Source organism: Trachurus trachurus (genome assembly GCF_905171665.1).
Source record: "Trachurus trachurus genome assembly, chromosome: 1".
Classification (NCBI taxonomy): Eukaryota; Metazoa; Chordata; class Actinopteri; order Carangiformes; family Carangidae; genus Trachurus; species Trachurus trachurus.
Window position 1 is genome coordinate 27,279,771 of NC_139891.1, and position 22,530 is coordinate 27,302,300.

Consider the following 22,530-nt stretch of genomic DNA (forward strand, 5'->3'; position numbering starts at 1 on the left):
GACATAGAATGATATTGAAGTTGTTAATTACTGGGTATTATTTAGGATTTGATTGCGTCTTACTGCCAATCAGGCTTATCTCCTGCATGCTGTCTGTCTTTCTTTCTCACATCTCCCTCTCCCTCTCTTTCTCTCTCTCTCTCTCTATCTCTTTCTCTCTGGACCTTTTGTATTATTTATGCCCCGCCCCCTCAGCTGCCCAGAGCTCTCGAGTTTCACCTGTAGAGCCAGATGACAAATTAAGACTCCTTCTACGACCCGCCACAAGGAACTCCTCAAATGCACACATACACATACACATATATACGCACTTGCAAACACACACACACACACACGTACACACAAACCAGCCGTCCATCTGCCCCTTCTCTCTCCTTTCGTCCTCGCACACACACACACATTTGCACACACACTCATGCACACACACTATCTGTCACACACTCTGAGGAGGGCAGTGTGAACAAAGTGCTGTGTTGAGTGAGGAATTGTGTTGTTGTGAGCAACAAAAGACGGAGTAGGTCAGAAGAGGAAGCTGAGTGTGACCTACAGACTATCTATCCTGGAGTTGTTGTTTTTTTTTTTCTTTGTATACTGCTAAAGGAGAGACCTCTAGCAAGGACGCAAGATATCTGAAGACCGCAGAGACCCTGACGACCACCACACTCGCTCTTCTGTACTGTTTGTCACTGAATGTGGAGGTGACTATCAATGGGAAACTGTCTTAATGAATGAGTGTGTTGGCACTGCTCTTAACTACTACAACTCTACAGGAGAAAAATTGGACCATAGAGGGGGTAGAGCTTGAGCTTGGATTTTTTTTGTTTGTGTGCTGTTGTGTGCATCCGATTTTTCAGAAAGCAAATGCCGGAGGGATCATACTGTGTGGAAATTAGCAAAACCAACACAGTTAAAATCTCTTTTGTGATAGTTCGCACTGTGAGGTGGAGCTTTATAATACAGCTGATGCAACTTAGCAGAATTAGATTTAAAGATGATGTTTGTAGTTTTTAACACTTTGAACCCTTTGACCTTAAACCTCACATTGCCCTTTAACACGGACAATGTCTGGATAGGGATTGTATAGCTCTATAACAGAGTTAGAGTGGGGAGTTCTGGGTAGCAACAACAAAATAGGAACATAGTGCTTCAGAGTGGGATTTGTAAAGATGTTTGACATCTGTGAGTAGAGTTGAAAAAAAATTCTGAAAAGGCTGAGTAGTTCTCTGGGTAGGAAAATGATTGAGTGTTTGAGACATCTAGGTTGGAGTAAGTAATGGTTTGTGGTCCTAACACATTGATGCTGCAAGGTAAATACAGTTCAGTTCAGTTCTTGAGAGCGGGAGTAATATCAAGATCAGACTTGAATTTGTCAGTTTGTGTGTGTGTGTGTGGCTATGTATGTCAAGGGCGAAAGACTGCTGATATTTAGCTCTGTGTGTCTGGACAGGAGCCTTCATGGGGACCAGATCTGGACAGAGTAGAACTGCTTTGGCCAGGTGGACCTGTCCTCACACAGATAGCGAACCTGCAAAGTCACCCAGACACATCTAAACCAAGGACTGTTTTAAAGGTCAGACTATTTTCCTAACACATCACTTCATATTTCCTTCATGTTAATACTTCCACACAAAGAACATGTCACATTTTTTTTTATGTTTGTGTGTTTGAAGGTTTACGGCATTGCATCCTGAAGAAAGGGCATGGTGTGCTCGTAGCCACGTATTAAAATCAAAATGCCTGGCAAGAAAGACGCCAAGAAGGACGCAAAGAAGGGTGGAAAGCCTGAACCAGAGAAAAAGAAAGAGGAGGAAAAGAAGGGGAAGGATGACAAAAAGGGAGGGAAAGATGATAAGAAAGGTGGAAAAGATGATAAAAAAGGTGGAAAGGATGATAAGAAGGGGGGGAAGGATGACAAGAAAGGGGGAAAAGATGACAAGAAAGGGGGGAAGAAGGGAAAAGAGGAGCCCCCAAAGGGGAAGGATGATAAAAAGAAAGGAAAAGACAAAGGAAAGGGTAAGAAAGTGGAATCTGAGGAGGAGGAGGAGGAAGAGGAGCTCCTCAGTGATGAGGAAGAGGATGAGTTAAGTGAAGATCTGGATGATGAGGAGGAATACTCAGAAGACGACAGGAAGGGGAGGGGACGGGGCGGCAAAGGGGCTAAGGGAAAAAAAGGTGGGAGGTCTAGACGTGGGGAAGACTCAGAGGAAGATGAGGAGGAGTATGACGAGGAGGAAGATGAGTATGACGAGGATGAGGAGGATTATGGCAAATCTAAAAAGAAATCTAAAGATGACCGCCACCATAAAGGAGGGAAGCATGATGCCGATGCGAAGAAGAAGAAAATCAAGAAGAAAGAGGAAACTCCACCGGTTCCGTTAAAGGAAATCCCCAGAAGAGGACTGAAGAACATGTCCAGGATGTTCATGAAGTTTTCTGGTTTCAGGCGACGCAGGAACAGCAGGAAGAAGCTGAAGAGCACATCTCGCTTGTTCCTGAGGTTGGGGAAGAGAAAGAACAAACTTGCCAAGAAGAAACGGCGGAAATCAATTCTGAAGAACACCTCGCGATTCATGATGAGGTTTAAGGTCAGCAAAAAGAAGAAAAAGGAGAAAGAGGCCAAAGCAGCAGCAGAAAACGGTGGTAAGAAGCCGACCTACATGCTGTTGCGTCTGGGTGGAGGGGGACAACAACTTGAGAGGAAGGCCGGGTTCTTCAAGGGCTTATTTGGAAAGAAGGACGCTGATGGGCCTGCTGAAGGTTTCAAGAACAGAAGTATGTTGCTGGGTAGAGTCGCAGCGGCAACTAACTGGTTGACCAAAAGGTTCCTGAATAGCAAAATGCGCGGACAAAATGGCTGGGGGGGTCGTAGGGCGCAGAGTCGACAAGCTAGCTCCAGAGGTTACCTTCGTGGTTACCATAATGACGGCTATGACGAACATGGGGAGGAGGCCTATGGATTCGACCCGCGACAATCGACCCGCCAGAAAGGTTACGGAGAGTACGACAATGGTTACGATGCTTATGGAGATGCAGCATATGGGGGCCAGGGGCAGTTTGGGTACTATGACGATAGAGCAGGGGGAGCAGACTATCAAGACCTGGGTTATTACGAGGAAGAGGGACTTCATGATCCAAATGCAGAATATTATGAGGGTGGTCTTTACGATGAGGGCATAGGGGACTACTATGACCCCTATTCCTCCACCCAAGGCTATTATAACAACCAGGAAGCTGATTACTATGGTTACCAGCAACAACAGGCAATGGCAATGTATGGTGAAGAGGGTCTGGACTATTATGCACAAATGGGGGAGGATCATATGTATGAAGGAATGGTAGATGGATTCGTAGACCCTCAGGCTCAGGGTTATTATGATGAAAATGGTCAAGGCGTTTACTACGATGATGGACAAGGGGGTTACTACGACAGCGGACAGGAAGGTTATTATGAAAACCCTTATGGAGCAACTATGGGAATGCAAGAGGGATATCTACCTGACTATCAATTTAGCTATAGCGACGCTGGCATGCCCTACCAAGACTACAGCTCCCAGCAGGCCGTTGGATTGCCACCAGGAGGTCAGCAGGTATTTGGCTTTGGAGGACAGGGGATGGAGCAGGTGCAAGGTCTGTATGGGGACCAATACGGAGGTCAAATGGATCAATATGGGGATGATACTGGTGGACTTCAGGCAGGGGACATGACATTCAGAGTTCCCAGACCTCAAGTGCGCCTATTTGGCAAAGAGCGCCTGGATGTGCCCCTGCCGCCGGCACCCACTTTACCTCCTGATCCAGAATTCGAAAGCATGTCAGAAATCCAGTACGAAGACCAGATCCCTCTTGCACCGGGTCAACTCGGCGACATGATTTCACTACAGCAACAAATGGGGATGTTACCGCAACAACCAATGATGATGTCTCCTCAGGAACAAATGATGATGATGCAACAAGAACAGGGTATGCCCCCACAAATGATGCCGCCATCACCGATGATGTCACCACAGCAGCAGATGATGTCACCACAGCAACAGATGATGATGATGCAACAAGAACAGGGTATGCCCCCACAAATGATGCCGCCATCACCGATGATGTCACCACAGCAGCAGATGATGTCACCACAGCAACAGATGATGATGATGCAACAAGAACAGGGTATGCCCCCACAAATGATGCCGCCATCACCGATGATGTCACCACAGCAGCAGATGATGTTTCAGCAAGAACAAGATATGTCCCCCCAAATCATGCCACCACTGGCTATGTCACCCCAGCAACAAATGATGTTACCACAACAGATGACGTCACAACAGATGATGTTGCCACAGCAACAGATGATCCCCCCACAAATGATTTCACCACAGGTAATTCTATCTCTGTTATGTCACTGAGTCTGTATAACCCTGTTCTTTTGTGCTGGGAGCCTGTTCCCTATTGTAATGTGGAGTTAACATATGATTAACACATGAAAATGTAGAAGAAGAAATTCCCTCTGTGTTCTGAGAGCACACCCCCACTTCTTTTTAAGTAATCCCAGCCTAGAGGGAGACCCAAAGCATCTCTAACAACTAAGAAAATGTTCCACCACATTGTTCAGCTTTCATGTTCTGAACTCTAAAAATAGAGTGGAGCACAATGAGTGATAGAAGAGCTGGGCTGAATAAAAAAAGAAAGTCTATGACATAATTAAGTAGCTTTATTTATGGCTTGTGAACAGCCAATGAGTGAATATTCTTCTAGATTAGAAGTATTGAAACAATGAAATACTAAATAAGTATAAATTCTTCTTTTTCATGTTAAACTTACAATTTTCACCCAACCACTCATCTCTTACTGTAGATTTATTATTACATTGCTTGTCATGTAGAGTTAGAGGAACACAGCACATTAATTTATTTTCGCCTCAACACCACTGGCATCCAGCGGACGACTGCCTGCCAGGGGGTTAGGAACAGTTACAGTTTATCCCACTAATTAGACACTAGTTTTTGCATTTTCCACATTTAAGATTGACATAACGTACATTGCATAGGAGTATTTTTACTGGACCCTTTTACTATTTCGTATTGTTAGTCAGTTTTCTCTCGATGTGTTGCTTGCTTAACGTCTTCCATGTTTGTTGTGTTTTTCCAGCAGCAGATGATGGCAGATCCCATGATGATGCCACAGCAGCAGGGTTATGGCCCACCATCAATCCCTACTCCAACTGCCATGATTATCAAGCAAGCAGGTATGTCCCCCCTCGCTGGGCGGCGCCTGCAACCCTCTCCAACTCCGTCCCGCCGCTCTGTCATGATGCCCTCCCCGCAGCTGCAACGCCATCCATCTCGAGTACCTTCTCCTCTGCTTCCACAGCGAAGCCCATCCCCACAGCTGTCAATGAGGGGTGGGTTTGTTGGTGCCCAAAGACCCCCCTCTGTAATGTCACGGCGGATGTCACCTCCATCCTCCCCCATGGCGTCCCCTCTCGCCCGTCGTAGAATGCAACCGCAGAGATCTCCTTCTCCTTTGGCCCGAGGACCCTCACCACCTCACTCTCCACGAGCTTCTATGATTCGACGGAGTCCTCCACCCTCACCTCGGGCCTCGATGAGGCAACGTTCTCCACCTTCTTCCCCTCGTGCCTCCATGAGGAGGCGAAGTCCCCCATCGTCACCAACTCCCGTTCGCAGCCCATTTGGAGGGAGACAGATGCGTGGACCACCGTCACGTCCCCTCTCCCCCGGTCGTGCATCTCCCCCTCTCTCTCCACAGCTCACTAGAAGATCTCCCTCTCCTTCTCACCGCAGTTTATCCCCTGCAGGGCCACGGCCTGCTCCATCATCTCCTACCCTCTCTCGTCGCTCTACTCGACTGCTTCGGGACCCCACCCCTTTGGTCAGGCCCAGGATGGGTGGAAATGTTCCTTTAGGAACTGTCAGACCCTCCCCTATGGGTCTCAGAGGGCGTCCAGTGCCACCACCCACCCAGAATGTGCGTCCATTTCGTCCCTCCTCGATAAGAAGCAACGCATCCTCTGTTCTCACGGTGGACTCGTCACTCCCTTCCCCTTTCCATTCCCCTCACATGGTCCACCGTGCTCCCATTGGAAGGAGAGAGTCTGGGCGATTTCCTCCTCGCCCCATAGCTCGAGGACGTCCACTCATGGCTCAGCAGTCTATCAGAAGGATGCCCCCTGCTTCCCCGCAGCCCTCTCTGAAGCACATGCCACATCCTGCATCCCCACGCCTCTCTCCTCGACTCTCCCGTCGGGCCTCCCCTCTCCTGCCCCCTCGAGCTGTCCACTCACCAGCTTATCAACCAGAGACGTATGTGTCTGGCCCGTTTCATGATCCCAATGCTTTGCAGTTTTCTGCACCCCCTTCTCCCATGTTATCTGGTGCTTTGCGGAACCAGGCTATCCGTCAGGCTTCTTTCTCTTCACCCTTTGGCCCAGAGGCAGTCCAGGTGGTCGGCATGAGTGAGATGGCTCCTCAATATGTAGAAACTTATGTTCCATCGTCCCCCTCGCTCTCTGGCGCAATGCAAAACCAGGCGATCCGGGACGCATCCTACATTCCCCCACTGCAGAGACCGATGTCACCTTATCAGCAGCGTATGGCCCCTTCGTCCCCCATGCTGTCAGGAGCACTGCAGAATCAAGCTATTCGAGGTGCATCCTATATGTCACCTATGTCACCTTATGAGCAACCTCTGCCCCCCTCCTCCCCGATGCTGTCAGGAGCGCTGCAGAATCAAGCTATACGAGATGCATCCTATATGTCACCTATGTCACCTTATGAGCAACCTCTGGCCCCCTCCTCCCCGATGCTGTCAGGAGCGCTGCAGAATCAAGCTATACGAGATGCATCCTATATGTCACCTATGTCACCTTATGAGCAACCTCTGCCCCCCTCCTCCCCAGTGTTGTCTGGAGCTCTGCAGAATCAGGCAGTCAGGGATGCATCATACGTGTCTCCTCTTCAGAGGCCTCAGTCCCCATATGCTGCATCAGTACCTGCAACCCCAATGCTCCCCAGAGCCATGAGACACGGTCAGGCACTAAGAGGCGTTGCTTCTTATCAGACCCCACAGCTCCGTTCACCCTACGGACCAACTGTTGTTACCCCGTACGATTATATCTCTGAGCCTGGCCCGGCACCACTCCTCCACGACGCCCTGCAGAACAGAGCTGATTTGCACAATGTCTCAACTTTGAGATCACCGATGATGCAACGGCGTAACCCTTACGCACCAGCTGGACCTCAAGTTCATAGAGCGTTACAGCAGAGCCCAAACCTCCGCCATGCCTCTTATCAGACACCGGTGCAATTCAGACGGTCTCCATACGCCCCCCAACCACCTTCCTCACCAATGTTGGGAAGAGCTCTGCAGAACCCACAACTGATGCAGGCATCATACCGGCTGCCGGACGGTACCTTGGTGTCACCGTATGCAGATCCACGCTCCTCCCCTTTGCTTGGCAATGCCCTGCAAAACCAACAAGTCCGTGGAGCCTCATACACCTTGCCTGATGGATCAGTAATCAGGGTAGGTATAAGGAACATAACTAACTGTATGTGTCTACAAATAAAATTGCCTTGCCTTGCCTTGCCTTACATAGACCACTATAAAAAAATTGCATGCATCATTACAGTACTCTTCTACTGTCCATCCACACAGGACCCCCGGAAGCCCATGTCTCCCAACCTTTCTAGAGCTCTTCAGAACCAGGATCTCAAGAGTGCTTCGTATACTCTCCCTGATGGCACCATTATAGATCCCAGACAGCAAGTAACCAATGACTCTTGTTCCTTAACCTTTTATTGAAATATCTTCTCTTCCCTTTGCCTAAAGTAAGTTTGTGCTTTTCTCTGCCCACGCAGCAGTCCATTTCTCCAAACCTGGCCATGGCCCTCAATAACCCAGCTCTGCGTGAAGCCTCCTACTCTCTCCCTGATGGTACCATTGTGATTGACCCCAAGAAACCAAAGTCTCCAAACTTATCAGCAGCGCTTCAGAACCCTTATCTGAAGAGCGCGTCATACACCCTGCCGGATGGCACTATCATCATTGATCCTCGGAAACCTGTTTCTCCAAACCTGCAAAACGTCCTCCAAGGCTCTTCCCTGCTCAATGCCTCCCTATCATTACCAGAAGGGATTCAAGACCCTAATAGACCTATTTCACCAAACCTGGCTAAGGTTAGTGATGGATACAGTCAATGTGTGTTTATCTATAATTTCATCTCCTTCCTGAACCATGTAGTTACACCTCAGTAAAGAACTGATAATATCTCTTTGTACTTTGTTAATAGCAACTAGTAACACTGGTCTACAAGGCGAAAACCTCTGAGACAAAAGCAGCAAAATTTTTATCAGAACTGGATCACTGATACAGGAAAATTAAGTCCTGAATGTTAATTGGCTCCAGTTTCCAAGATACAGCAGTTCAAATATTTCAAACCAGTGACTTTATCACCTGTTTTCTAATTCATCTAATCGAAATATGTAAGATTTAACATTTTATCTCGGAGGTCAATAATTTCCCCAAATTTGTAATCAAACATACTAAACTGTGGCATTTTTTGACATGTGCCATTTCCCACCGGTGTGTGTTTGCTGTTTCAGGCTTACAGTACCTTAACTGAAACCAGCCTCTGTAACATTTAGGCTCTCAGCAACCCGGCCTTGAAAGGAGCCTCCTACACCCTCCCAGATGGGACCGTTATAATCGACCCAAGGAAACCAAAGAGTCCCAGTCTGGCAGCCGCCCTGCAGAACCCCTATCTAAAGGGTGCGTCGTACACCCTGCCTGATGGGACCATCATCATCGACCCACGGAAACCAGTTTCCCCTGACCTGTCTGCAGTATGTGCTTGTTACATTAATCATTTTAACTTTGCTGCACTACCTGTGTACTATAATGACTTTCTTTTTTCTACTAACTTAGTGCATGTTTGTTTGAAAGTCAAACATTTTGAATCAATAAGATGCCAAGTTGTATGAATTGTGACCATATCCTTGAATAACCTGCAGGCCCTTACGAATCCGAACCTTCGTAATGCATCATACCACCTCCCCGATGGCACCCTGGTTATCCCTGGCCAGAAGCCCAACCTTGCGGGCGCTCTGAGGCAAAACCGGGGACTTCGATCTACAGATCTCTTTCACCTGTCATCAAACTCAGCGCTGTCAGGTGTACCCAAACCCACTCCTCCCAACCTCTCCTCTGCTATGAAGAATGAGGAACTCCGTAGTGTCCAGTTCAGGTAGGGAACTACACTATTAATGGAAACTAGGACACAGGATGACTTCATAGGCGTGTCCAGGTGTTGCACGGAATTACCTGTTAAGAGCTCGAGGTGCAGGGTAGGCATTAACTTTTTACCAATGGAGAATGTAATATAACCCCCCTTTGACCAAACTGTGGGACGAGGAAAACTAAATGCATTCCTGTTTGCATTTCACCACAGGCAAAACAAAAGACCAATGACAGAAAATGCACTATTACATTGAAACGCAATTTTCTGGCACAAGGAGACAATAACACAGAATTGTCCTGTTCAGTGACTCTAATGTTTGAATTGGATGTGATGAATAAATGAATGAAAAGGAGGCATGCAGAGGAGATAATGGAAATGGGGAAACATCAGTGTCTATCTCCAGAGTAGACGATCCACTGAGACTTTAATGGTTGTGTATTTTTGCCCTAAAACTGCCATGAAACCATCCGCAAGTAAAGTTTTATTTCAGTTTTTCGGTCCTCTGTTCTCGCACCATTAATTTCTTGGGGCGGCAACAAAGGCAGACTTTGTTTTTTAATGTTAATAAACATCAACAAATGTTCGGTAACGCATTGTTTTATGAATGATTAAGTGCACAAGTACTGTGAAAAACCGACCTAAAGTTCCTGGGTCATCATCAAGTATTCAGCTTTATCTGGGACTTTTATTTAGATCTTGAACTAACAGGAACTAAATTTAGTCCCTGATTGGTCTCCAGGTGTAGATCCTTGGTCCTGTGTTTTTGTAGAAAAGCCATATGAGTTGCCAATTATACCACAAACACAAATTTTACCCAAAACAATTTCAAAGTCATTTTTCTAACGACTGCTTGGCCCACAGGCTGCCGGATAGCTCTCTCCTCGCACGTCGGTTCCACAACCCCAGCCTGTCCGACGCCATCCAAAACCAGGACCTTCGCTACGCTTCATACAGGGTGCCAACGGGCCTGCAGGGTGAGGATAATCGCTACGCTGTGATTCCTCCCTATGGGCCACGCTCGGGCCACTGGGCCAGGAACACCCGTGGAGGAGGAGGGGAGGGCGGGGAGGATGTTTGGGCCGCTGAGAGAGTTTTGCCACACGGCACGGTCCAGAATCTGTCAAAGTGGGCCATGTACAGGGAGGACGGGGTGTTGGAGGGATACTCGCCCATGGCTCAATCTGTGGACGGACAGTTTAAGGACCCAGACTGGACTCCTGGCAGAGACAGAGCGCCTGGTCAAAACTGGTATGACAAGGTAGCTACGTTTGTGTAATTCATGTGTTTAGGATGATGTGTTTGTGGTTTCTTATTACAGCAAATGCAGAATAAGTTGGGATAGGACTGTAATGTTGACATCAAGCAAAACAACACTGAGGCCGTGTGGCCCGAAAAACATTTAATATTCAAGTGTCTGCATATTTCACATCAGCTCTGCATCAAGAGATGACAGAATCCCTAAAGCTTTGACAATGTTGCATGACAGTGTTACTAATTGCATATCATTATGCCTGTTTGTGTTAATGTGTGTGTGTGTGTGTTTTTCCAGATCTTCTCTATCCTAAGCATGCCCACAACGGGCCACAGGGTGAAGCGCTGGGCAGAGGGAATGGAGGACATGACACAGCTGCCGTAAGCACAATCCAGTATTAACAAACAGCCTCGTGTCACACTCGCACAGATCATTGTGTTGTTGCTCCAGTGTAGAGCGACGGGTTGTTTCAGTGCAGACTCATTGTGTCGTGTACTTTTGGAAAAAAAAATCACTTTGCATCCCGAGGAAACCCTTGCATTAGTTGTTTGTGATACTTCAACAACAACAACAGCAACAGTTTGAAAGAAACGATCACACAAACATTGCGTGACGTCCTGGTGGCGAGTAAAAAAACTTTACTCTGATGTTTTGCTCTCACAGAGGGAGATCTTGAATGTCAGTGAAGGGTAATTAATTTTGGATGTCAAAGTGAGTGTGGGAAACCTGCTCCAGTGAGATAATATGTGCTCTGTGTGTTTAATTTTCAGTGAGCTGAATGAGACCACGGTGCTGATGAACCTGAAGAAGCGCTTCGACCAGGAACTCCTCTACGTACGCCTCGTTTCTAAAATGCTAATTCAATAACTAATATCATCAAATGTCAACAACATGCATTCATCCACTCTCCTTCTTGTCCTTTCTCTGTCTTCTTGTTTTTTTTTTTCTCTCCCACACAGACTTACATTGGCAGCATCCTGGTGTCTGTCAATCCCTACAAGTTGCTGAACATTTACGGCACGGACATGGTGCTTCAGTATGAAGGCCGCGGCCTGAGTGACAACCCTCCGTAAGACCCACAACTGTGTGTGTTTGTGTGTGTGTATATATGTGCAGGTGTGTTTGTATGTGTCAAACCTGTCATCCTCTGAACTTTACCTCCACTGATGAGGTCATGTTTTCAGTCTGGCCTGTTTGTCTGTCTCAACATCTGTACGCAGGACGTCTCTCAGGTCTCGTCTCACATGGGGATGCGTCTGAGGTGCTATCACTCAGTCCGCCATGTTCGGAGGCGTTCTGATCCACAATCATTTAACAAATGTGTGAAAGCAAATGAAGAACCGCCCACTCTACTGACGTCCCACTCTCTTCCACAGCCTAATTAATCCCGACACAGTTTGATTATTAACCGAAAACATTTTTACTATTTCAAATGGATGAAAAATGAAACATTGGCAACTACACACTATTAAGCATTAGTTAAGCATTATTAATTACTAAATTCATTATTTATAAAGCATTCTTCCTACACTGAGTCTCATTATTATGTTATTTATAAACTCAGGTATAAATGTTTAACAAGCACATCTATGATAAAACATCTGTTAATACACTCACTAAACATTAGTACATGTCTAAATCATTATATATATCCATGTATATAGGTGGAGCATACATGTACATCTGAATAGTTTGTGAATCATTTACTTACACGTAAGAAATAATCATCATCTGACATCTCCTAAATAACTGGTTTGTAATTTATTGCACTTGACTTGCTTCACATGTAAGCCAAAGACATTGGGCATGAACAAAATATTTTCTATTTCTATTTAAAGTTATATTTATATTTTAAGAATGAAATACAGTCATTATACACATCACAGATGATCTTATTAATCCAGAGTTAAACATTTAAAACCGTGTTTATGAATAACATACAGATTAGTAGGAAGAATTATTTAAATGATGAATAAATTAAATAAAATTATACTTCTAAATCATAGTAATAGCATTACCAAGACATTTTAAAGTAGGTGTGAATGGGGGCTGACCAGGTGATTGGATCACTACAGACGACTGAACGGGGCCTAAATGTCTGATTCAGATAAAGTGCTTTTTATAGAGAACTTCAATTTTGCAAGATGAAGCTCTTTTTGAATAGTTTCACATTTCATGGACGGCTGCACTCGCTCGCATAGCTCAATGTCAGATCGAACTTATAATAGTCTATCCCTGTGTATTTTAAACACCTGCGCAGCCTTGCTGCTAGATTTATGAGCTTTCACATACTGAACAGAAAAGATTAAACTTAACTCTCCGAACCTTTTTCCTGAAAGCTCTGGTGGCGACTACTGTGTGTGTCCCTGTGTGTGATTATACTGTTGTACTACATCTGTCTACATGTGTCGTAAGCCGTGCTGTGAGCTGCAGTACGGTGGTAAATGGAGGTGTGAATGCCGGCACTCTCAGGTGTTAGTGAGAGGCTCCTGTTACACCGCTGTTGGTTGGTTGCCAAGGGAGAGTTTGGTTATGGATTTCACTACCACTTTTACATCTACACACACTCAAGACCATGACCAATGAGCACTCAAATGCATTTGTTCATTAAATAAAGTTAATAATAAACATGTTCCGTTGTGTTGCAGCCATCTTTTTGCCATTGCTAATCTCTCATATACCACCATGATGGATGCCAAAAAGGACCAGTGTATTGTGATCAGGTATGAAAGAGCTGTTTTACATTCTTCCTTTAGACTCTCGAGGCTGAGCGAGGCCTTGAATGAGCTGCTCATTTTAACTTTAAAGTGGCACTCTAAAAATTCAAAGCTGTCTTTGAAACAGGGAAATGCTTTTTTGACTATACCCATTTTCAGAGTTTTTATTTTTATGCTTATTATGTCCAAACTGTGCTCTTGACGTGAATAATAAAGAATCCGGTTGACTCTTTTTCTGTTATTACAGCGGAGAGAGCGGATCAGGAAAGACGGAAGCTACTAAACTGATCCTGCGCTACCTGACAGCCATACATCACAAACGTAATGTCTCACAGCAGGTAGATACACAGTTTATTTTATATATCTATATATGTGTAAATACAAACACGCTCCATACATGTGCTCATTTAACTAACTTCCTTCTCTTCTTCCCTCCCATTCACCATCAGATAGAGGTAAAGTGTCCTTGCTCTTGTTTGTTTTTGCATGTTCTGACAAAATGGCAGCCATGTTTTAATGTAACCCACGGTAACGTTTCTGTCTCTGTCTCCGTCCGATTGGTCAGATCCTGGAGGCCACGCCCCTTCTGGAGGCTTTTGGGAATGCCAAAACAGTGCGCAATGACAACTCCTCACGCTTTGGCAAATACACGCAGATCTACATGGAGGAGTAAGTGACAACAGCAAGTTACGTCGAACAGCTGTTGCCAGGGAGACCGTAGAGAATCTGGATGACATCAGAGTCAGATATGTCGTTATAACATATAACACTATGTTGTTATAACTGGGGCCAAACAGTGTTATAATTAAATGTATTTTCTCAAGAAAACATCATTGTATGTGTTGCACCAGTGCATGACCAACAATTAAAGGGATAGTTCAACATTTTGGGAAATTTGGCCCATTGCCATAATCCCTATAGTCATAGCAGTAGTTGTGACCTGCACATTCACCACACTATGAGATAATAACAGAACTTTACGAGACAGAGTTGTTTTAGAGGTAAATGCGGAGACTGTTTGCTGAAAAACTGCCCCTGAAGGCAACGCGCAACAGCGGTTTTGCATGAATTTGCCTCTAAAACAACTCTGTCTCGTAACGTTCTGTTATTATCTCATAGCGTGGTGAATGTGCAGGTCGCAACTTGTCCACCAGAGCGTTTTGGAGTTGTTAGATTGTGTATTTGATGAGTTTGACAAAGGAAACCAAGAAATCCCATGAGCCTCCATAGCGTAGCTCTGAGCAGCTTGCGGCTCTGCTCCGCCGTTCTAAAAATAGCTTGCACCGACAATTAAAGGTAACAAACCTACTGCTATGACTATAGGGATTATGGCAATGGGCCAATTTGCCAAAATGTTGAACTATCCCTTTAAAACCTAATCAAACATTTGTAAAGATGAAGAATTCAGAAAGCAGCTTACATTTAGCCAGAGCAAAGTTTTTTTTTTTTTTCTTTCTGTTGCTATGGAAATGTGTTTGTCAATTTACTGTATGTCATGGTTTAGATTTAACAACAACAGCTGCTTTAAAAATCTGTGCAGAGTTTCTGTAGTAGGCTACATCTCTGACACAAACACAAACACTTGCAAAGCCAACGGACAGCACAGTTTGCATGTCTACTGTACACACACACACACACACACACACACACACACACACACACACACACACACACACACACACACACACACACACACACTCACCATGGGTTTAGTGGAGACTAAATTAACATATCCCAGTAACACAGCTGGTTCTCTTTTCCAACTGTGACGGAGAAGATCCAAGCACATTACACATGTATGACCTGTTACTTAACTCGGACTTACTGTGTGTGTGTGTGTGTGTGTGCGTGTGTGTGCTTGTGTGTGCGTGCATGTGTGTCATTTACCAGGGGTGTAATCAGTGGTGCCATAACGTCTCAGTACCTTTTGGAGAAGTCTCGCATTGTCTTTCAGGTGAAAAAAAAACACAACAACACACACACACACACTGGGCAGGTCAGGTGGAGTCCTCTTACACCTGAGTCACTGTAAGAAAGAGGAGATTGTAGGAGCAGACGGCATGAGAGGTGTCAGACATGTTGCTCTTTATCCAACTGTGCCTCCACGTTGCTCCACACTCCGTTCATCATCATCATCATCATCATCATCATCATCATCATCATCATCATCAGGAACTACTTTTAAATCTCGTTTAAAATCTCATTTTTACTACAGTATGAGAGTTGTGTAGTCTCTGTTTGTCTTTTATTGTATTTTTATATTTCTCAGTGTTTTATCTGATTTTATGTTTTTCTTATTGCTTTTATATGCTATTAATTTACTGTATTTTAACTTTAACTTTATTTATTTTATTGTTTTTATATCTGTTGTGCAGCACTTTGGTAACCCTGTTGTTTTTAAAATGTGCGATACAAATAATGTGGATTGGATTGGATTGGCTCAGTCCTTCGTCCATTCATGTGTTCATTTATCCATCACTCTGTTTTTGCTACAGGACTGTTTCCATCCCAGTTAATCTACCACCATAGGCTTAAAGCAAAGAGCTTTCACACAGCTAATTCTGTGTGTGTGTGTGTGTGTGCATGTGTGCATGTGTGCATGTGTGCGTGTGTTGTCATCCGCAGGCCAAATCAGAGAGGAACTACCACATCTTCTATGAGATGCTGGCTGGTCTTCCTCCTCATGAGAAGCGCTCGCTGTATCTGCAGGAAGCGGAGACTTACTACTATCTGAATCAGGTGCTCACTCACTCACACACTCACACACAGGGCACAGATAAGGAGTGGTCACTGTAATCAATTTTCACGGTCACATTAACAAATGAGGTGTCAATTTTGTGATAATGTGACATTTATTCGACACAGTGATTAATGGCAAAACTCGTTGCTGAACCCAAATTTGGAGTGGGTAACCTTTGCTGCCTGGGATCTATGTGTTTTAGGTGTAATGTGTGTGTGTGTTTCTGGTTTCTTTACATAAATAGTGTGTGTGCTTGTGTCATCTATTTAGGCTTTAAAGATCATGGTTAGTTTCAGTCGGTGGGATTTTACATAAAAAGCAGTATCATCTCCCAGTCTGACTGATCCACACTTAAATATCTCAACAGTTATTGGATATATTATCTTAAAATGTTTGCTCATGTTTGATCCCCAGAGGATACAATCCTTTATTGTCATATACATAGTAAAACTATGCAATGAAATTCTTATTTGCATTGCCTCCCTTCACATTACAAAACATAAAAATATTTCAAGTGATAGTTCAACATTTTGGCAAATTGGCCCATTGCCATAATCCCTATAGTCATAGCAGTAGGTTTGTTACCTTTCATTGTCGGTGCAAGCTATTTTTAGAACGGTGGAGCAGAGCGGCAAGCTGCTCAGAGCTACGCTACGGAGGCTTAAAGGGATAGTTCAACATTTTTGAAAATTGGCCCATCGCCATGATCCCCCTAGTAATAGCAGTAGGTTCGTTACCTTTAATTGTTGGTCCAAGCTGCTTTTAGATCGGGGGAGAAGAATACCGAGCGGCGCAGCTACACTACGGAGGCTAATGGAATTTCTTGGTTTTGCTCATCAAACTCAGCAAATACACAACCAAAAAACTCAAAAACGCTGTGGTGGACAAGTTGTGACCTGCACATTTACCACGCTATGAGATAATAGCGGAAAGTTAAGAGAAGTGAAGCAAATACTCGGAACTACTTTCTTCAGTGAACCACTGGTCGGAGGGACACAGTGTGCGCACCTCAGCCAGTGCCGTAGTATACGGACGTATCTGCAGTAAACAGGCGCTTTTGAAATCACTCCGCCGAGCAGCCGTCTAGAGTGTAAAGTCCGACTTTGCCTCTAAAACAACTCCATCTCGCAACTTTCCGCTATTATCTCATAGCGTGGTAAATGTGCAGGCCACAACTTGTCCACCACAGCGTTTTTGAGTTTTTTGGTTGTGTATTTGCTGAGTTTGATGAGCAAAACCAAGAAATTCCATTAGCCTCCGTAGTGTAGCTGCGCCGCTCGGTATTCTTCTCCCCCGATCTAAAAGCAGCTTGGACCAACAATTAAAGGTAACGAACCTACTGCTATTACTAGGGGGATCATGGCGATGGGCCAATTTTCAAAAATGTTGAACTATCCCTTTAAGGGATTTCTTGGTTTCCCTCATCAAACTCATCAAATACACAATCCAACAACTCCAAAACGCTCTGGTGGACAAGTTGTGACCTGCACATTCACCACGCTATGAGATAATAACTGAAAGTTACGAGACAGAGTTGTTTTCGAGGTAAATGCAGAGACTGTTGAAAAACTGCCCCCGACGGGAACACGCATCAGCGGTTTTGCATGAATTTACCTCTAAAACAACTCTGTCTGGTAACGTTCTGTTATTATCTCATAGCGTGGTGAATGTTCAGGTCACAACTTGTCCACCAGATCGTTTTGGAGTTGTTGGATTGTGTATTTGATGAGGGAAATCAAGAAATTCCATTACTGTAGCCTCCGTAGCGTAGCTCTGAGCAGCTCATGGCTCGGCTCCGCCATTCAAAAAATAGCTTGCACCGACAATTAAAGGTAACGAACCTAATGCTAAAACTATAGGGATTATGGCAATGGGCCAATTTGCCAAAATGTTGAAATATCCCTTTAAGCGCAGTGACAGTTGATGCATTCATGTTCCCCTCAGGATGAAATGTAATAACTTTGGTAACTTTTCATCCAGAGTCTTATTCTTGTGCAGTTTTAGTTTCTGATCAAGCACCATTGACATTCACAGCAGCCTCCACTTTACACTCTTGGTCTTTTTTCTTTACTGTTTTCCCATGAATTATTTCACAGCCCCTTAGATGTATTATTATATATTCACTAAATATTTATTGATGCTTTCTGTATGTTCACTTCAAATCTACATCTGTGTTTCCTTGTCTCCAAATTGGAGCATAAATTACAAAAAGAAGCAGAAATCTTGGCCAATTGCACACCCACTTAATGAGGAAAATACAAATAATAACACTAATTTCACTTTTTAAAAATGGGAAAAAAAGGCATAAATCTTTTGCTTGGGATATATTAACTCAGTATGGTGTTGTATTAACACCAAATTACAAGAGCCCATCTGATTGGAAAGAAGTCTTTTCATGAAGATTGGCCGTTATATTTTGCACGGTGTAAACTTTCATTAGACTGTCTGTAGAGCTTCAGGTTTATGTTTTGTTATTCTGCGTCCAGACTCTGAGCAGCACACTGAGTCAGGTTATTGTACTTGAAAAGGTGAGTGGGGGTTATGAGAATGGACGGGGAGATGAAAGTGGTTGTCTCGGTTAGCAGGGGAGTGAATTGAGCAGACAGGAGGGTTGTGACGGGACTGATGGCTTGGCTGCTAGTGAATAAGCATGAGAGCGAGCTGCTGAGTGTGCCGGTCTGGAGACTGGCAAGATGGAGCTGGCTTGTTTGGAGCATGGCAGTCATACTGATGAGGCAGGTGGGCAGAGAGTCCTGGACACAAGGGAACAATTGTTAGTGCAGGGAAGCAAAAATTGAGAGTGCTTTCCAAGCAGCCCAAATGTGAGGCAGCAGACTGGCTGAAACAATTATCTGACAGAAAAGTGGACAAGGAGTCAGGGAATTTATTTCTACTGAATGAAAGAGAGAGAGAGCGAGGACACACAGGGGGACGACAGACAAACACAGGGAGGAGGAAGAAAAACTGGAGTCATGGCTCCGTAAAAAAGATTGTCCTATATACATGTAAATACTGACCAGTTTATGTTCTATTCAGCTATTACGGATTCATTAACAAGTAACTATATTAATACTGATTGTGTTCAATATCTTTTGTAGCCTGACAAGCCAGACTATATCACTAAAATGTCTAGTCTGGAAACGACCGGTAGACCTCGGCTCAATCCAGGGGGCGGGATGAAGGCTGTCTTTCAAACTGCCTCTGCACGCAATAGGGTAGCGCTACGACCAATCAGAGCAAAGAGCAGGATGTCGTTAGCCTGACAAGCCAATTAAAATGTATGTCGCCATCGCGTTAAGCCCGCCCAACGACTCTCTAAACAGATAGAGCGCTGTGATTGGTGAACACAAACGGTGTTCGAGACTCAAAAAGTTCCTCTGGCTCGTTTCTAGACCCACCTGCGGAGCAAATATATTTGCTGCCGCTAGGGTGCGTCTAGATTTCTAGGCTATATCTTTTGTGGACTTTTTTTTAAACATCAATACCTTGAACTCCTCTCTTTGTACTGTAAAAAATTAAATACCAAAACATACATACCAAAACTATGTATTATATTACAAGATCAAGTTCATACATGCACACAAATGTCTACATACACATAAGGGAAACAATGTAGTAGAAGATGCAGTTTGATCAAATAATATCCCATATTGTTTTCATTACTAAATAAAAGTTACAGTATGCAGGAGGTTTTAAAGGGATAGTTCAACATTTTGGCAAATTGGCCCATTGCCATAATCCCTATAGTCATAGCGGTAGGTTCGTTAACTTCAATTGTCGGTGCAAGCTATTTCTAGAACGGCGGAGCAGAGCCGCGAGCTGCTCAGAGCTACGCTACGGAGGCTCATGGGATTTCTTGGTTTCCCTCATCAAACTCATCAAATACACAATCCAACAACTCCATAACACTCTGGTGGACAAGTTGTGACCTGCACATTCACCACGCTATGAGATAATAACAGAACATTATTTGTGTGTGTGTTTGTGTGTTCATGCAAAACCGCTGATGCGTGTACCTGTCGGTAGCAGTTTTTCAGCAAGCAGTCTCTGCATTTACCACTAAAACTACTCTGTCTTGTAACGTTCTGTTATTATCTCATAGCGTGGTGAATGTGCAGGTCACAACTTGTCCACCAGAGCGTTTTGGAGTTGTTGGATTGTGTATTTGATGAGTTTGATGAGTTTGATGAGGGAAACCAAGAAATCCCATTAGCCTCCGTAGCGTAGCTCTGAGCAGCTCGCGGCTCTGCTCCGCTGTTCTAAAAATAGCTTGCACCGACAATTAAAGGTAACGAACCTACTGCTAAAATTATAGGGATTATGGCAATGGGTCAATTTACCAGAATGCTGAACTATCCCTTTAATGTCTGTTGGGTTGGTTTGGGAGGTTTTCTTTTTAACATTATTATTAGATTGATGCCATCTCTCTATATTGGACTTTTTTTTTTTATTAAAAAGGAAATGTCAAAAACAGGTCAGACAGCATCAGAGCAGAGAAACAGAGGGCTGTATCACAACACCATCAAAGACAGAGACACAACACTGCCCCTCCCCACACGCAGCACAACATCACAAACCCCTAAACTCACACGTAAGAAACAAACAAATAAAAAAGAAAATCATGAAAAACACATTATAGGTGAATAGGAGAACAGTAGTATTGCTGTACACTGCAGCATCATTAACACCCAAACACTCACACTCCATTACAATCCATGCAGCCCCATATCAAATGAGTTATTGATTAGTGCATGGTATGGTTTCTTAATTCCTGGTACCAATATCATATATAATATATAATATAATACCAAATCTGATGTTATAAATTGTGTTTATTTTGAGAACAGCTTCACACCAGGTTGAAAAGTAGAGCTTCACTGCCCTCTGTGGCCGACAGTGTGGTCAGGAGTGATAACAATGTATGATGGTGAACAGACACTGTATCCTCAAGTACAGTTTCACATCACTGCAGCAGGAGGAGACTGAAAAAAACAAGACTTTGAGCTGTGTGTGTGTGTGTGTGTGTGCAGGGAGGGGACTGTACCATAGAGGGGAAGGATGACATGGAGGACTTCAGGCGCCTGCTGAGTGCCATGGACATCCTGTGTTTCACCCCAGAGGAGCAAAACGGCATCTACAGATTGTTGTCCTCTGTCCTTCATCTGGGGAACGTCTACTTCCAGCCACACCAGGTCTCCCCCTCTCTCTCACACATGCTCCTACATAAACGCATTTAGTTTCACGCCTGAATGATAATGATGTTGATGTTGATCGATGGCGGTAATCATGAACCTGTGTGTGTGTGTGTCCCTCTGTGTGTGCGTCCCTGCAGGCTGAGGGTCAGGAGGTCGCGTCGGTGGTGAGCGCACAGGAGATCAGGGTCGTCGCTGAGCTGCTGCAGGTCTCACCCGACGGCCTGCAGAAAGCCGTCACCTTCAAACTGACAGTGAGGAGAATACCGCCGCTGCCGCTGCCGCCACCACACGTTAAAGGGCATTTCCAGTCGTTAATCAATGTTTACCTCAGATATCAGGTCACGTGTGATCCGTTCATTTCATACCATCCATACTCCCAACTGCAGCACGTGGACGTTTATATTCGTCTTTGTTCAAGAATCTATCGTTTTTTCAGTGTTCGTTAATGGGCTCCGGACTAATTTTTAAATTGTTCTGTAGTCGCAAGTAACGTCCTTTTGACCATCATTTAAATTTTAAAATTCGCTTTACAATTATATTAAATCAGAGAGAACACAACAGTAGAGGGACTTTGAGGCATTTGTTCTCTGACCCGGAAAGGAACAATGCGGAAGCCGCGGTAAGTCAGAATTTTGATTTAATTTAATTGTAAAGCGAATTTTTATAATTTAAATGATGTGTCAAAAGGACGTTACTTGCGACCACAGAACAATTTTAAAATTAGTCCCATTAACGAACATTTAAAAAACGACAGCTTCTTGAACAAAGACGAATATAAACGTCCACACGCTGCAGTTGGGAGTATGGATGGTATGAAATGAACTGATCATAGGTGACCTGATATCCGAGGTAAACCTTGATTAACGACTGGAAATGCCCTTTAAAGATATAAGGAGTCAGATATTATTATTATTATTATTATTATTATATTATAACGGCTAGAGATGCTGTTTGTTTGATGGCGGATGTGTTTGTTTGACCCCTAGGATGCGGGACGGGAGAAGATCTACACTCCGCTCACTGTGGAGAGTGCTGTGGATGCCAGGTGAATAAAAGTCTGAGTAGGAGTAGTAGTATCTGTTATATTCAGTAGTACTCACTCACCAACCTGAACCACAGTCTTGTTTGAGGCTCTTTAATGTGCGTTTGAGTTTTTTTTTTCTTTTTAAACGTCTCTAAAGTCGAACCAGGAAACAAGAGACAGAGGGTGAACAATCTTTGATAGTCTCTTCCAATCTTTGGAGGAGGCATGTGAGGACAAAGGACGTCAGGGCTGGGGTGGGATGGGGTGGGATAGGGTGGGGGGGGGGATTTTTCAGATGTCCTCTGTTTCCATAGGAACGGGGTTTTCTGTTTCCATAGAAACCTTATTGTGTGTT

The 22,530-nt window shown here is 44.3% G+C and overlaps 1 protein-coding gene across 1 annotated transcript in view; it reads left to right on the forward strand.

The window, feature by feature from the left end:
- Positions 1–1,733: 1,733 nt before the first annotated feature.
- The window catches only part of myo15ab (myosin XVAb), a gene marked incomplete at both ends in the record, with an annotated part of 60,394 nt that continues 39,597 nt past the window's right edge, over positions 1,734–22,530 (forward strand). Inside the window, 19 exons of the mRNA XM_083975978.1 lie at positions 1,734–4,367; positions 5,137–6,598; positions 6,791–7,533; positions 7,666–7,776; positions 7,869–8,186; positions 8,655–8,852; positions 9,021–9,253; positions 10,109–10,505; positions 10,797–10,879; positions 11,270–11,333; positions 11,459–11,568; positions 13,148–13,222; positions 13,464–13,554; positions 13,782–13,885; positions 15,107–15,170; positions 15,842–15,955; positions 20,987–21,148; positions 21,289–21,402; positions 22,138–22,196. Of these exons, the coding sequence (XP_083832104.1) occupies positions 1,734–4,367; positions 5,137–6,598; positions 6,791–7,533; positions 7,666–7,776; positions 7,869–8,186; positions 8,655–8,852; positions 9,021–9,253; positions 10,109–10,505; positions 10,797–10,879; positions 11,270–11,333; positions 11,459–11,568; positions 13,148–13,222; positions 13,464–13,554; positions 13,782–13,885; positions 15,107–15,170; positions 15,842–15,955; positions 20,987–21,148; positions 21,289–21,402; positions 22,138–22,196 (7,136 nt within the window). The remainder of the gene's footprint in view (positions 4,368–5,136; positions 6,599–6,790; positions 7,534–7,665; positions 7,777–7,868; positions 8,187–8,654; positions 8,853–9,020; positions 9,254–10,108; positions 10,506–10,796; positions 10,880–11,269; positions 11,334–11,458; positions 11,569–13,147; positions 13,223–13,463; positions 13,555–13,781; positions 13,886–15,106; positions 15,171–15,841; positions 15,956–20,986; positions 21,149–21,288; positions 21,403–22,137; positions 22,197–22,530) is intronic.